Below are 13,562 nucleotides of genomic sequence, written 5' to 3' on the forward strand. Positions count from 1 at the left end.
TAGTCTAGGCGATGTGCGAAAACCACAAGTTTTCCTTTAAAGAATTCATTCAATTCAAAACCCGTGCGTGCACTTAAAAAAAGTTCTAGGACAAGCATTAATGTTTATTATTGGGATTGTTAGGATTATTCCTTCAATATGCAACCGCTTATAACTTTTACATTGGAACTGTATTACAAATAAAAATTTATGTGTCACCTATTTCCGACCGAATTTATAATATTGTTCTTAAGAAACCGAACGATAAATAATCAGTGTTGAATATCCTAGATAATAAAATGTTTAGCTCTACTTGTTCCTTTTTGTTTAAAAAAAAATATTGAGAAGTGAAGGGTAAAGTATATTCGTGTCAAATAATTTAAAAATGTCCGGAACCCATTATCATTTCCTTTGCGGTTAGTTCAGCCCTTTTGCACTGACCGAAAATCTTTAAGGGATCAAAAAGAAGGTGTTGATAATAAAGATAAAGAAAGATATTATATTTTATAGGAAAAACAAATATCACACCTTCGTTGCATATATTTATACAAAATAAGTTACATATTTAGCTAAAATTGCTATGAAATGCACTTAAAATTTTTCACATAAAATTTTTTTTATGTGTATCTTTCCCTTAAACCCTCTTGTGGTTAGCCATATGTGTTTTATTGGCACAACACTACTTGCGTCATGGATACACCATTATTAAGTGTGTATAGAAAAGGAGGACAACCAATATAATGCTGGAGTAAATAATAGAAATAATCAGTCAATATAAACTCAGAAAACACATCAATTATGATAATGAGCCTTTTCGGGATTTTGAATGACAATCATTGAAGTTGCAAATATGCTTAATTATCAAAATGAGATGTTATTGATATTGATTGGTAAATAAAGCTTTAGTTTTTACTTTTAAGTAAATCAACTTATATAAGCTGATTTATAAATAATTTATGATGATAGAACGCCTCCAATAACCCCATGGAATAATGTTTATAATGTTCACGTATTTATTTAACTTTGGCTGACTTTTTGGCTTGTAGCACTTTCAGACTTAATTGGCAGTTCGTCGAATTTTGGCTAATCAGATTTTCAGACCACCTCGATGGGAGCCACAGGTTGGCCACCACTGACCAGCTCCTTGACCAGGTTGCGACCCCAGTTGATGCTCACATCGGCGCAGTTCTTGAAGGTTTCCTGGGGGCCACAGCCCAGGGCTCCGTTGCCGGAATTATCGCAGATGCCCCAGTTGTTGGCTGCAATATGAGTATCACTCGGTTAATTATCCAAATCCTAAATTTTGAAAACTTACCACCCACGTAGGTCCATCGGAGGACGCAGTGATTGCAGGTCAGGCCCTCTGGCAGCAGGCAGGTCACATCGAATTCACCGCTCTGCTGGCCAATTTCCAATCTCTCGCTGCCATCGGGGAAACGCAGGCGGTTCTGCTCGAAGCACTCCTCCGATTCGCCACCGAAGACATCCAGATTGCACAGGTGGAACTCGAAGTAGCCCAAGTGGTTGGTGGTGATCTTCACGGCCACGGTGATAGCATTGCCGGCCACATAGCTCCTGGTCACCACGCCGGCTCCACCGATACTTCCTCCGATCTCGTTGGCGCGGGGCTGGCCATCCAAGAAGTTGTCGCCGCACAGACCGCATCGACCTCCGTTATTGGACTGGGTCTACGGAGTCATAGAGAAACATAAATGTTTTAATCTTAAGAACTCATTACAAAAATATAAACAGTGTTTTTAAATGACAAGATATTATATAATATCTAGTAGATAAAAATAGAATTTGTAAACAATATAGACAGAAATCCTTTTGACTAACTGCAAAATAAGTTTTTAAGAACTTTTGGTTGGAATACCTTACAAAACGTTGACTGTTTATACCATTTATATTTTTTCTTCTTCGGAATCTAGTATGATTTCGTTTTTGTTTTTTGATCTTTCTTTCTTTCTATAAGTAGATATAATATTAAAATAGATTCATTGGTGGAATTGCCAATTTTAGCTCTCACAACAACAAAATACACAAACGATACTATTTTATATAACCTTTACCATTAAATAATAACCCAAATAATATATAATACTTCCATTCTTGATGATAGAAAACCATTTGTTATAATAAAATTACTATCTGTATTAGTACAATTTACCAATGAAATATTTTTGGGTGTAGCCGAATGAAAACGAAATATTAGCACTCTTTATAATTTAAGTACAATAGCTTTTCTGAATCCATAGAATTCTATTAAATACTCAAGACCTATTCGAAATTTTTCTAAATCCTTTTTCAAGTATGGTATTATTTTGCAGATCCTCCACTCACATACAAGCCGCCACAGAAGAGCTCGTTGTCGTTCCAGTTTTGGGGGGCGGATCCGTCGTAGCGCCAACGGGAGGAGCGACTGGGCGGGGACAGCATCATGCCGTGGGCATCGATCTGCTGCAGCCCCATGGCCAAAAGCAAGGTCACGCTGAGCAGGTACTTCATGGCGTATATTTATATTTGGCTTTCACTTTCACAATGCCACACGCATGGACGCACCAGGTTTTATATGGGCTCCTGCCGGACTTATCAATCCATTTCGAATTGAGAGTTTTACAGTAGCTCTCATGGCGATAAGAACGCATGATAACACTCAGTATAAATAATAACAATTGCAGTTCCTCGTACCGGTCAAAATCCGCAGAATCAACACTCCAGATAGACCCCCGGATAACCATCTTCGATTGGCATAGTGAAATTTTCAAAAAAATGTCGGTCGTCCAAAAGGCCGCATTTAAGTAGGATAGATATTGTTATATTCCTAATCACATTTGTGCAATCTGGAGTTCGTTTATTGAATTAGCTGATCTCAAGTGTTGCTCATTGATGGTTTGTTTTGGGTTAACGGCTTGTCGGTCGGGTATTGGTTGTTTAGGTTTTCATAAATTCCTTAAATTTCTTAAAGGCTAATCAAGGAGCTTTGAAATTTCTTAAATATATTTATATCTGATCAAGAAGTGTTGGTTTTTCTCTAAGGGGCTGTAATATCAAGTAATCACAGTTTTGTCGATCCTTTTGTAACTTTTTGATTGAAGTGATATAAACCCTTTCTAAAAGTTTCAGGAGCACATTGTACTCATATAATTTTTAACATTTACTTAGTTAAAATTGGTATTGCAAGTTTTATTCATTATTCTCACTTCCAAAAAAATTATACCGAATTTCTTAAAACGATTAGATTTCGTATACATTTTTAAAATAGCATTTTTATATAATCGTAATTGTACTTTACTTTCAATTGTTAATAATAAAACTTATTAAAACACCTTAGTACCTTAAATAAACCCTTTATTTCTTACTTTATTACTAGAAACCAGTTTTTCAATTCAATTTGAAATGGATAATCTAAAGAGTTAGTATTTCAAATATTAAATTGGAATTCACCACGAAACTGGTCGGTTTCCTCGAAATTATTATTAACAAATACCCCTAATGAAAACGATGGGTTTTAATTTGGTATTTTTGGTATTTTTGCGCTGCGGTCACACTGCACCACACGTGTTTCGTCCGTAAACATTTCGGCATGTTGCAGAAATCGTTGGATTTATAATAGAAAATCAAGGAAAAGGGACGAACAAGACGCTACAATGACGCACCTGGAGACAGATGAAAAGCCTGAGTCGGAGGAGCGGAAGTCCGTGTTCAAGGAGAGCAGCTGCATCTTCCGGCGGAATCGAGCCCTCGGCTACGTGAGCAACCAGGTTCCAGCGGTCACCCGCTACATTCAACGTCGCCGGGACACTCTGCTGATCACCTGCATCGGCAGATCCTTCCAGGTGTACACCGCCAACCACTTCCGGCTGCTGCACGTGAGCGGCCTGCATCCGGACGAGATTACGGCCTTGGCCACCGATCGCCTGCATACGTATTCGGCAAGCAACAAGTGCATCTTCGCCTGGCGGGCTGGCAAACACATCCGGCACGTTTACCGTGGGCACCAGAAGGATGTCCACCTCCTGCTGCCTTTCGGCTCCAATTTGATTGCCGTCGATCGGGCTAATGTGCTGAAGGTGTGGAATATTCCCACCGAGGATGTCTATCTGGAGGTGCCCTTCCGGCCCGAGGAGTTCCAAATCACGGCGGTGGCACATCCACCCACATATATCAACAAAATCGTGCTCGGCTCGCAGCAGGGACAACTCAAGATACTGAACATCAAGAAGAACAGCGTGGTGTGCACTTTGAGCCACCACGAGAGCAGGATAACCTGCATCGAACCAGCTCCTGCTTTGGATGTTGTGGCCGTAGGTCATGGAGACGGGGCCATCGTCCTAATTAACCTGAAGTTCGACGAGGTGCTGATGCGCTTCCAGCAAGACTGGGGCCAGGTCACCAGCCTCGCCTTTCGCACTGATGGCCCACCCATCCTTGTGTCTGCTTGTAGCAATGGTTACATGGCCTTCTGGAATCTGGAGGAGCGCAAGTTGGCCGGTCAGCTGCACGCGCACGAGGAGTCGGTGACCACGGCGATTTGCCTGCCCAGCGAGCCCGTGGTGTTTACCACCTCGCCAGACAACTCCATGAAGATGTTCATCTTCGATATGCCGGACGGTGGGGCTAGACAGCTGAGGATTCGCGAGGGACACACAAAGCCGCCACTCTGCATCCGCTACCACGGCAACTCGGGAGTCTCCATCCTCTCCTCCGGCGAGGACAGCACCATGAGGGTGTTCTCCACCCTCTCCGAGTCGCTGAACAAGAGCATGGGCAGAGCCTCCTACAGGCAAGAGGTTACTAAAAAGAAGAGTAAGTTCTATTGGTTATCCTAAAAATGTCCTTTTAATAGATTAACATTTCTTGCAGATCGCTTCGAGTTCGACAAGTATGGCATGCCGCCCATTCTAGAGTTCACCTCGGAGACTGCCCGCGAGAAGGAGTGGGACAACATTGCCGCCATTCATGCAGGCATTATTCAGACGACCACCTGGTCGTTCAACCAGAACCGCATGGGCGAGCACCGTCTGGTGCCCCAGCAGTTCCAGAATAAAAACCGCACGAATTTCCTAAGCGAGACCACCTGCATCGTGCTGACGCACTGCGGCAACTTCGTGATTATCGGCTACAGCAGTGGCGACATCGAGCGCTTCAATATCCAGTCGGGCATCCATCGAACTAACTACGGTTCGCCGGGCCACAAGAAGGCAGTGCGCGGCTTGGCTAGCGACAATCTCAACCAGACCGTCATCTCTGGCTGTTCGGAGGGTTTGCTCAAATTCTGGCCGTTCAAAGGAAAGCGTAAGGAATTATCTCGTTTGTTAAGTACATAATTTCAACAAATTCTTCTCTTGCTCTAGTTGGCAAGCCCCTGGCCCCCTTGGCCATTTTACGCCTGGCTGATGGCATTGCCCTAATGCGACAGCACCGCGAGAGCTCCATGCTGGCCGTGGGCCTCGAAACATTCAAGGTCTTTGTGGTGGACATGCACACGCGGGTGATTGTCCGCAAGTTCATCGGTCACACGGCAAAGCTGAATGACCTCACCTTCAGTCCGGACAGTCGCTGGCTGATCACCGCCGCCATGGACTCCACGATCAAGGTGTGGGACATACCCTCCTCCTATATGGTGGATCACTTCCGGGTGCAGACGCCTTGTATATCGTTGAGTATGTCGCCCAATGGTGACTTTTTGGCAACCGCACATGTTGGCCTTCTCGGTATTTACCTATGGGCAAACAAGACACTCTTTAATCAGGTTTCCCTGCGCTCCATCGATCCCCTGGAGCCGGCTCCCTATGTGGGATTGCCCACAAATGTGTGCGATGCCATGGAACTGGAGGATGGCATGCAGGAGCTAGAGATCGACGATGAGGACGAGTCGAATCTCGGGGAGCTAGTCGATGCCAAGTACGAAACTCCAACCCAGCTGTCCGAGGAGTTGATTACGCTATCCGGATTGGCTGCATCTCGCTGGCAGAACCTATTGGATTTGGAGCTCATCAAACAACGCAATAAACCCAAGGCTCCGCCAAAGGCACCCAAGCAGGCTCCCTTTTTCCTGCCCACCGTTTCGGGACTTGAGCTGCGCTTCGATGTGCAGAATGGGCAAAAGGAAGAGGACAACTCCCGTATCCGAAAGGCTTCCACGCTCAATAATCTAACTGCCTTTGGCCAGCTGCTGGAGGAAACTTCAGACAGCCTGGACTTCGCTCCCGCTGTGGCGCACTTGACCCAACTGGGTCCTTCGATGGTGGACTTTGAGATCAAATCACTACACCCGGATGCTGGAGGTACTCTCCTCGCCATGCTCCAGTTCCTCAAACTCGTTGAGTTCATGTTTGGCACCAATCTGAACTTTGAGCTGGCTCAATCCTATCTGAGTGTCTTCCTGCGATCCCACGGCCTCGGATTGACGGAGTCTGCGGAGTTGGTGAAGGCGCTGCGCAGCGTTGCCCAGGTGCAGCAGGAGGCTTGGCAGCGCGTTGAGGAGAAGCTGATCTACGGTACTGGAGTTGTGGCTGCCCTTCGGAACTTCGCGCATTAGCTTCTAGCACCTACATATTATTAGAGTTCACCATCAAATTTTGTAAATAAAGTTACAAGACCTTTTAAATAATAGTATATTTATATATCTTAAAGTTTGTATACGATCAAAATTGCAGATGAAGAAAAATCGTAAAAACGATCATAGCAAAGAAGTTTCATGTGGTTATAAAACATGGTTAGAGGGTAATACTTTCTTCCGCCCATTGCATATACTTTACAGGTAGCGAATATCGAAATAATCGCTAAATTGCAAGTGATTTTCAAAATTATCGACGACTCGCTTTTTATCTACAACTAATCCCAGATAGCAGTTTAAATATTGTACCCAAAAGTGGCCACCATTGAATTTAATCACGCCAGGCACTTATACAGGTGCCATCCAAATTCAAGATATCTCCAATTGGCATTCGGAGAATGATTCACACCCCAGATGACTGTGCAGCGATTATGGAATCAGCAGATAGCTGGGGCATGAGAAACAGGAAAACCGGGAAGAACAAAGTACAGCGTTTGGGTTGAAATTGTGTATTAATTATTTATTTGTTATATCCGTTTAAACTAACGCTTTTATTTATGCTGGAATTAAATAACTTAAACTTGTTCCTAGACGCGTTCGCTGGCGCGGACTTTAGATACGGTTTCTAGTGGCGGCTGATTTTCAATTTCAGTTTAGTTTAGTTTCAGTTTCCGTTTCCGTTTTCGATTCTTTGACATCCAACGCAACATAAACGAAAAGAAAAAAATGTCCCATTGGTTTACAAACAACCACGCGTTATAGACATAGTGCATATATCTGATAAGTTCCTTTGATTTATACCTAAATATCGTAGCTTGCATGAAATAACTTTAGATCTCGACTGGTTGGGTCTCCTAGTGTGTGTTGGATGGTGTGTTTGGGTGCTTTTTGGGAGTTCTTCGGCCATTGCAAGCGCAGTTACAGTGTTCCGGGAGCTGGTTTACATATTATTACTGCTTGTTGATTGGGGGTATTATTAGGGTTGTGTGGTTCCAGGGGTGCAGCACGCAGCGGGGGCGCTTAACTCGATGTGCACTGCTGGACACGGGGACCATCCTGATAGCCACCATCGTCCTCATCGTAGGCCATGCGCTGGTGTTGCTGGCGGCGTTGCTTGGGATCAAAGTCCTCCTGGGAGAGACAAATTTATAAATTAGCAAAATTATAATACTTTGTTTACTAAGTGTTATTGATATCTAATGAAAAAGCGTAGCTCCTATAGAAACTTTTGGCCTAGGGGATGTTAAAGTTAATTTTTAAAGCAAATAATTCCACAAAATTGGTCAAGTTTTCTTTTTTCTCACAGTTGAATTGGAATTTAATGCACATTTATTAAGAGTTATGCCCCTATATTTTTTTCTGTGTTTTTTAGTTCATGTAAAATACTCACCAAAACCGTCTGCTCTGCATCGATTGGAATGTCAACCTCCGGCGCCGGCGGTAAGCATTGTTTCAGCGTGGGCACCACCGATGGGTTAATCACCTCCGGGAAGATGACCTCAAACTGGATGATCAGCATGCCCTTCTCCATGGGGTTCTTGAAGATGGGCATACCCTCCTCGGCAATGCACTTGGTCATCTCGTGCCTGATTACCTCGCCGGGCTGCGTGGACACGATCAGATCGCGATCATCCAGAGTTTTGACGATTCGCTGGAATCCGCAGAGCGCCTCGACCAGCTGCAGCGGCATCTTCATCATCAGATCCTGTCCGGCATGGGCAAATGTCGCGTGCTCCTTTTCGTCCAACAGAATAATAATATCACCCGGCTGAGATTCCGGCTCGTGATCGCCCTCGCCCGTGAACACGATCTTTTGGCCGTCCCGCATTCCCTTCTCGATGTGAACTTCGAGTACTTTGCGTTCCCGCACCGTTTTCCGGCCACTGCAGTTCTTGCAGCGATCCTTCTCCTGAATGGTCTCACCAGTTCCGGAGCACTTGCGGCACACCTGCTCAATGTGCTGCATGATGCCGGGGGCGATCTGCTGGACGCGGGTCTCCACACCGTTGCCCCGGCACTGCATGCACTTCTCGATGCTGCCCTTCTTGCCGCCGCGACCCTCGCACTTGTCGCAGATCACGTTCTTCTGGAGCTGCAGCTTCCGCGTGGCTCCGTTGTACAGCTCCTCCAGCTGCACGGACATCTGGTGCACTACATCCTTGCCACGTCTCTCGCGCCGGCGTCCACCGCCACCGCCTCCGAATCCGGCGCCGAAGAACTTCTCAAAGAAGTCCATCGGATTGCGGAAGTCCCCGGAGTCGGCACCACCCTTCTTAATGGCTGCCTCGCCACCATCGTCATACACCTGACGCTTGTCCGCATCCGAGAGCACCTCGTACGCCTGCGAGATGGCCTTGAACTTCTCGCCCTCATTGGGGTTCTTGTCGGGATGGTATTTCAGGGCCAGCTTGCGGTAGGCCTTTTTCAGCTCTTCAGGCGTGGCATTGGGCTTCACGCCAAGCAGATCGTAGTATCCAGTCTCTTTGACCATCTTGTTTGCTGTTTACTGAAAGCAGAGAAAAGAGGATTACTGTCTGGGAGCTGGAAAAATTTAGATTCAGGCATGGATTTATAGTTTTTTCTTTAAAGTTTTCCGACTTTCGGATTATTGTATATGTAGTACGTTTACCAATTGTATTAATTTGGCTTTTTCCAAAGAAAATGTACAAATTTATATTGATACTAATCTAATTTGGGTTTAAAAAACCACGATGGTTTCTATGGCAGCTAGAGAAGATCTGAGCTCTATAAACGATTTGTTTAAATGTCTTGCTTTGGATATGACGTTTATAGGGATGGGAATGGCTCCCCAACTGAAATTATAGATCAAAGGTATGTAATTTATTTATATTACTCATCACATTCGTTTTATGAATTACTTTTCCCACGATTTGTTATGTTGTTGGGATAGTGAATATTCTAGAAAAACAAACATTCAGAAACTTTTCGACTTGTTTATTGATTTCTACAGCTCTCGTCTTGAATTCAACAGCCTTTTTTTGCAGTGCAAATTGGCGACGAGAGTGATTGAAGGGTGGGCATTCCCGGAAGCTAGAGCCCCGGTTTCAAGGTCGTAAAGCCGCCATGTGTTTGCAAAAATAACTGCGACGTTTTCTTGCCGATTTCTAGAACAATTTTCGTATTTCAATACGGCGAGCAGCTGACGCTCTCTCTCCCCCTCATTACCCCCCTTGCCAACACCTTCACCCCTCGCTCTCTTTCTAGCGCACTCACACATATACACAGTTTCTAGAAATTTTCGTCAGGGCAATGCAGCCCTGGTTTACCGAACGGCGACCGCAAAGCAGAGAGCGTGATAATGGAAAACGGGCAAGAGAAAAGCAGACTAAAGGGGAAAGGGCAAAGTGTCGAAAATAAAAATGGAAATCAATTCAAGAATCTGCTATAGCTTTAGAAGGCAACTGAATAGCTAAATCAATTACATTTTTGGCCAAAGATAGAGGGCATACACATATGCAGGAAGGTGCGCTGGTATGGGTACCAACATGTGCCGCGCAAGACGCTGCGTCAGAATAATTCAATTTGAACAAAGGAGGCGCAAAACCAGAGGGCCATCGATTTTGCAAAACTAAGTCAGAAAATCAAGGGGAAATCTTTGGCAAAAAACCACTATCGCTGATTACTTAACGGTAAAGAAAAAGAACCAAGCGAAAAGGAAGTGTGTCTACCAAGTACGCACACACTCACACACACACGCTGTGGCAAACGCATTTGCGAAGCAAAATGTGCAAAATCAGGTGGAAATTGAAATTAACCCACCGCAGCGCCACTCACCTTTTCCTCGTGTCGTGTCGTGTCTAAAGCAAATGGAGACTTTCGCAACCGGGTTCCTTGAGGTTACACTTTTACAACAATTTTAATTCACGTCGACTGCTTTTCAATAGCTTACTATGGCCGCCACGCTAGGAAGAAAACAGGGATGTGAAAAATATTTAAGTTATCAATATATCGATATTTTGATTTAAAATAAATATCTATACAGACAGACCAGGGCATTTATATTTTCTGCCTTTCGCAGCAGTTGGCGGTTTGCCACCCCTGGTTTACTCGTAAGATTTTCAAGAACAGACAGCACGGTCACACTGCTCTGAACTTGATTATTTAATAAACAATTGCAATTGATTTTATGAAATAAAACCCGGCCGCCCAAATGAGACACGTGCAATTTCTGGCCCGGACCGTTCTGGTGCAAAACAACAATGTGGAGGAGGCGTGTCGTCTGTTGAACCGCGTTTTGGGAAAAGAGGAACTCCTCGACCAATTCCGCCGCACGCGATTCTACGAAAAGCCCTATCAGGTGGGATTCTGAATAACGATTGATAGTTATTTGTTTATAATGCTTTTGACTGTTTATTAGGTGCGTCGCCGCATAAATTTCGAAAAGTGCAAGGCCATCTACAATGAGGATATGAACCGAAAAATCCAGTTCATATTGCGCAAAAATCGCACCGAACCTTTTCCAGGATGCAGTTAGTGCTTGTTAATGTTATTTTTTCTGCCAATAAAATGTAAGAAAAGACAATAGTTTTTCCATATGGCATATGTATTCTTTCATATTCATGATTCAAAATTAATACATTTATGTTTGCTCTTAGTTGAGTTTTAATCCGTTAAAAGTTTTGGAATACTTGATTCTTTTCTTAAATAATTTTTTATTCCTTTAATTTATTTATTTATCTAAAGCTAACAATTAGTGTTAAACTAATTTGAGGTGGTTTGTGGGATTACTATAATATTAAATAATACTACTATAATATTTACAAAATTTAGTATTTACAAAAGAATTTAATTTAGGTTGTATTTCCAATGTTTCTTTTTCTTATTTTGTACTTGACTTTTGAACTGTTTAAAACTGGGATATTTTGTTACATTTTGTATTGTATCTTTCTCCAATTTCTTCTTTATCCATGTAAGGTATTGTCTAGTGTCTGTGTAAAAAGATGCCTTGCCTTTCTTTCCAAAGGATATGATGCCGGCTAAAAGTGTTTTATTTTCTGTTGTGGTGCTCATCAGGGGACCGCCAGAATCACCTTTACACGAATCATCTCCACCCTCGCGACCACCTGCACAGATTTGTAATTTTGATACAAATGCCTCGTTTTTACATAGCGTATTATTTGGAAGATTTTCCTTGAGGAATTTGCGCACCAGTACTGGACTTCCGTTTCCCCAGCCGGCTGCTTCAAAAATTCGATCATGATGTGGTGCTTCCGCGGTGGGAAGACAAATCGGTTGTATTGCCACCGAATAACTAAGTAGATAGAAAATCAATCAATGAATCAGGGGGAATAAAAAAACATACATATTGTAGATGCGGCAATATATGGGGAGTTAAAAAAGATCGACATAAACGATTTGGTGGATTACAACTATGGAAAAATGTCGTCTATGATTAAATACTCACCGTACTGGCATTTTCAGTCGCAGCAAGGCTATGTCGTTCCTAAAACTAGTCGAATGGAAGTACTGATCATGCTTTATAATTCGATCCACGTCGATTTCAACAATAGGCAGAGCACCCGGCATTTTTCTATTCGGATCGGTGTAATGTGCGCCCAAGCGCACTTTTTGAAGATCGCCAATATTATAAATACTAACATGGACACAGTGGCCTGCGGTCAGGACGAACCAGTTGTTTATCAGGGAGCCCCCACAGTGGGGTTCCATTTGTTTAGTTTTATTGTTCAGATACAAAAGCATTGCCATCCAGGGGAACTCGTTGAGACCTGCCTTCCTGCCTTTCGTTCGTTTACTTCTATTTCCGCAGGTTGTGTTTGGTAAAAAGTTTCCTGGCTTCGGGCAGCAATACAAGTTCGGATTCCAGTAATTATTGGAGCATTTTCTGTCCCTTAACATCGCATTGTCGGCATTTTGATTGGAGTTAAACACTTGCAAGTCGGGACACTCTTTCAGAGGTTTACAATCCTCATCGGCTTTACATAAACTTCGTGGTGTTCGATAGGTCGCTATAATATAAATAAAAATGTTGCATTATTGTACACAGGTATATATGCCTAGAACTATTAATAAAATTGTTTAGTTGACATTAAATTGTATTTTCAAAACATTTTGTATAAGTGGATCAAAAGAAATGCAATGGGTTTGTAAGCCCCGGTAAATATTTTTAATGTTCAGAATATTTTAAAACACATTTTTCAAACTTAGGACTTAGGAAAATGTAAATGTAAGGACCTGAATGCGGCAGAAAAAAAGACTGCAGCAGAAGCAAACTGTACACTTTTGTTCCAAAGAACATGTTGATTCGTGAAGGTTTGAAACAAAACTGTTACTTGTATAGTTTTTGTCGCAGCTATTTATTTCGTTATTTACAATTTCATAAGTTGAGTAATTTTTGTTGTGGAAGTAAAAATAGTACTTTAATTATTGCTCATCAACGGAAGTTTTTAAAATAAGTAGCATACAGTCTTGATGACAAAGTTATTGAATATTTCTGTTTTTGATAAATGGGCATCACTATGGCCGAATTGGCACGTAGTCAAGAAGCGCACTGAGAGGCCGATTTGAACTGAAAATACGAATGACAGTTCTTAATGTTTCCTACCAGAATGTTGGCACTTCAAAGGCACTTGGATTACACACGTGATTAAACAGCAAGGCCGAAACATCTCCCTCCTTTTTAAAATAGTAACATAGTAATTTTATGTTCTTCCTAGGAAAATTATGTTATTCTAAGGAGTTTTTGTATCTTTTGTCCTTTTTGACATGTTTGACACTTTCAGGAATATATTGAGTTATGCCTTCCAAAATATAATATAATATAACATATTTGTCCTTGGCCAAGGGTATGGGATCTCTATTCAATTTCAATTTCTTATTGTTCATTTGTTTAAAATTATATATTTTCATATATTTTTCAACGGTGTCACTTTAAGTTGACTGACAACCAATGAATATTATATCATCCATATAAAAAAATGCATGAGAAAGTACAAGTCCAGAATTTGGCGCTATTTTTAACCCGGGGAAATCCAGGAAATTC

General features: G+C 42.5%; 5 protein-coding genes across 5 annotated transcripts; 2 read left to right on the forward strand and 3 right to left on the reverse strand.

Annotated features, from left to right (window-relative positions):
* Window positions 1-974: 974 nt before the first annotated feature.
* Window positions 975-2,530, reverse strand: LOC108018295 (uncharacterized). Its single transcript, XM_017085821.4, has 3 exons — window positions 2,323-2,530; window positions 1,295-1,667; window positions 975-1,238 (listed from the first exon to the last, which is right to left on the reverse strand). Exons 1-3 carry the CDS (start codon window positions 2,485-2,487, stop codon window positions 1,075-1,077), a joined length of 702 nt encoding a protein of 233 aa, XP_016941310.4. The 5' UTR covers window positions 2,488-2,530; the 3' UTR covers window positions 975-1,074.
* A 981-nt stretch (window positions 2,531-3,511) lies between these two features.
* Window positions 3,512-6,595, forward strand: LOC108018312 (WD repeat-containing protein 36). Its single transcript, XM_036818508.3, has 3 exons — window positions 3,512-4,788; window positions 4,846-5,277; window positions 5,337-6,595. Exons 1-3 carry the CDS (start codon window positions 3,630-3,632, stop codon window positions 6,521-6,523), a joined length of 2,778 nt encoding a protein of 925 aa, XP_036674403.3. The 5' UTR covers window positions 3,512-3,629; the 3' UTR covers window positions 6,524-6,595.
* A 445-nt stretch (window positions 6,596-7,040) lies between these two features.
* Window positions 7,041-10,494, reverse strand: Droj2 (DnaJ heat shock protein family (Hsp40) member A4-like). Its single transcript, XM_017085834.4, has 3 exons — window positions 10,337-10,494; window positions 7,932-9,047; window positions 7,041-7,672 (listed from the first exon to the last, which is right to left on the reverse strand). Exons 2-3 carry the CDS (start codon window positions 9,030-9,032, stop codon window positions 7,562-7,564), a joined length of 1,212 nt encoding a protein of 403 aa, XP_016941323.1. The 5' UTR covers window positions 9,033-9,047; window positions 10,337-10,494; the 3' UTR covers window positions 7,041-7,561.
* Window positions 10,495-10,611: 117 nt separating this feature from the next.
* mRpS21 (mitochondrial ribosomal protein S21) lies at window positions 10,612-11,084 on the forward strand. The gene is made up of 2 exons (XM_017085836.4): window positions 10,612-10,859; window positions 10,920-11,084. Exons 1-2 carry the CDS (start codon window positions 10,713-10,715, stop codon window positions 11,034-11,036), a joined length of 264 nt encoding a protein of 87 aa, XP_016941325.1. The 5' UTR covers window positions 10,612-10,712; the 3' UTR covers window positions 11,037-11,084.
* A 129-nt stretch (window positions 11,085-11,213) lies between these two features.
* LOC118877900 (CLIP domain-containing serine protease HP8) lies at window positions 11,214-12,859 on the reverse strand. The gene is made up of 3 exons (XM_036818411.3): window positions 12,755-12,859; window positions 11,967-12,528; window positions 11,214-11,813 (listed from the first exon to the last, which is right to left on the reverse strand). Exons 1-3 carry the CDS (start codon window positions 12,816-12,818, stop codon window positions 11,348-11,350), a joined length of 1,092 nt encoding a protein of 363 aa, XP_036674306.3. The 5' UTR covers window positions 12,819-12,859; the 3' UTR covers window positions 11,214-11,347.
* Between the last annotated feature and the right edge of the window lie 703 nt (window positions 12,860-13,562).

The sequence above is a fragment of the Drosophila suzukii genome, chromosome 3, assembly GCF_043229965.1.
Source record: "Drosophila suzukii chromosome 3, CBGP_Dsuzu_IsoJpt1.0, whole genome shotgun sequence".
Lineage (NCBI taxonomy): Eukaryota > Metazoa > Arthropoda > Insecta > Diptera > Drosophilidae > Drosophila > Drosophila suzukii.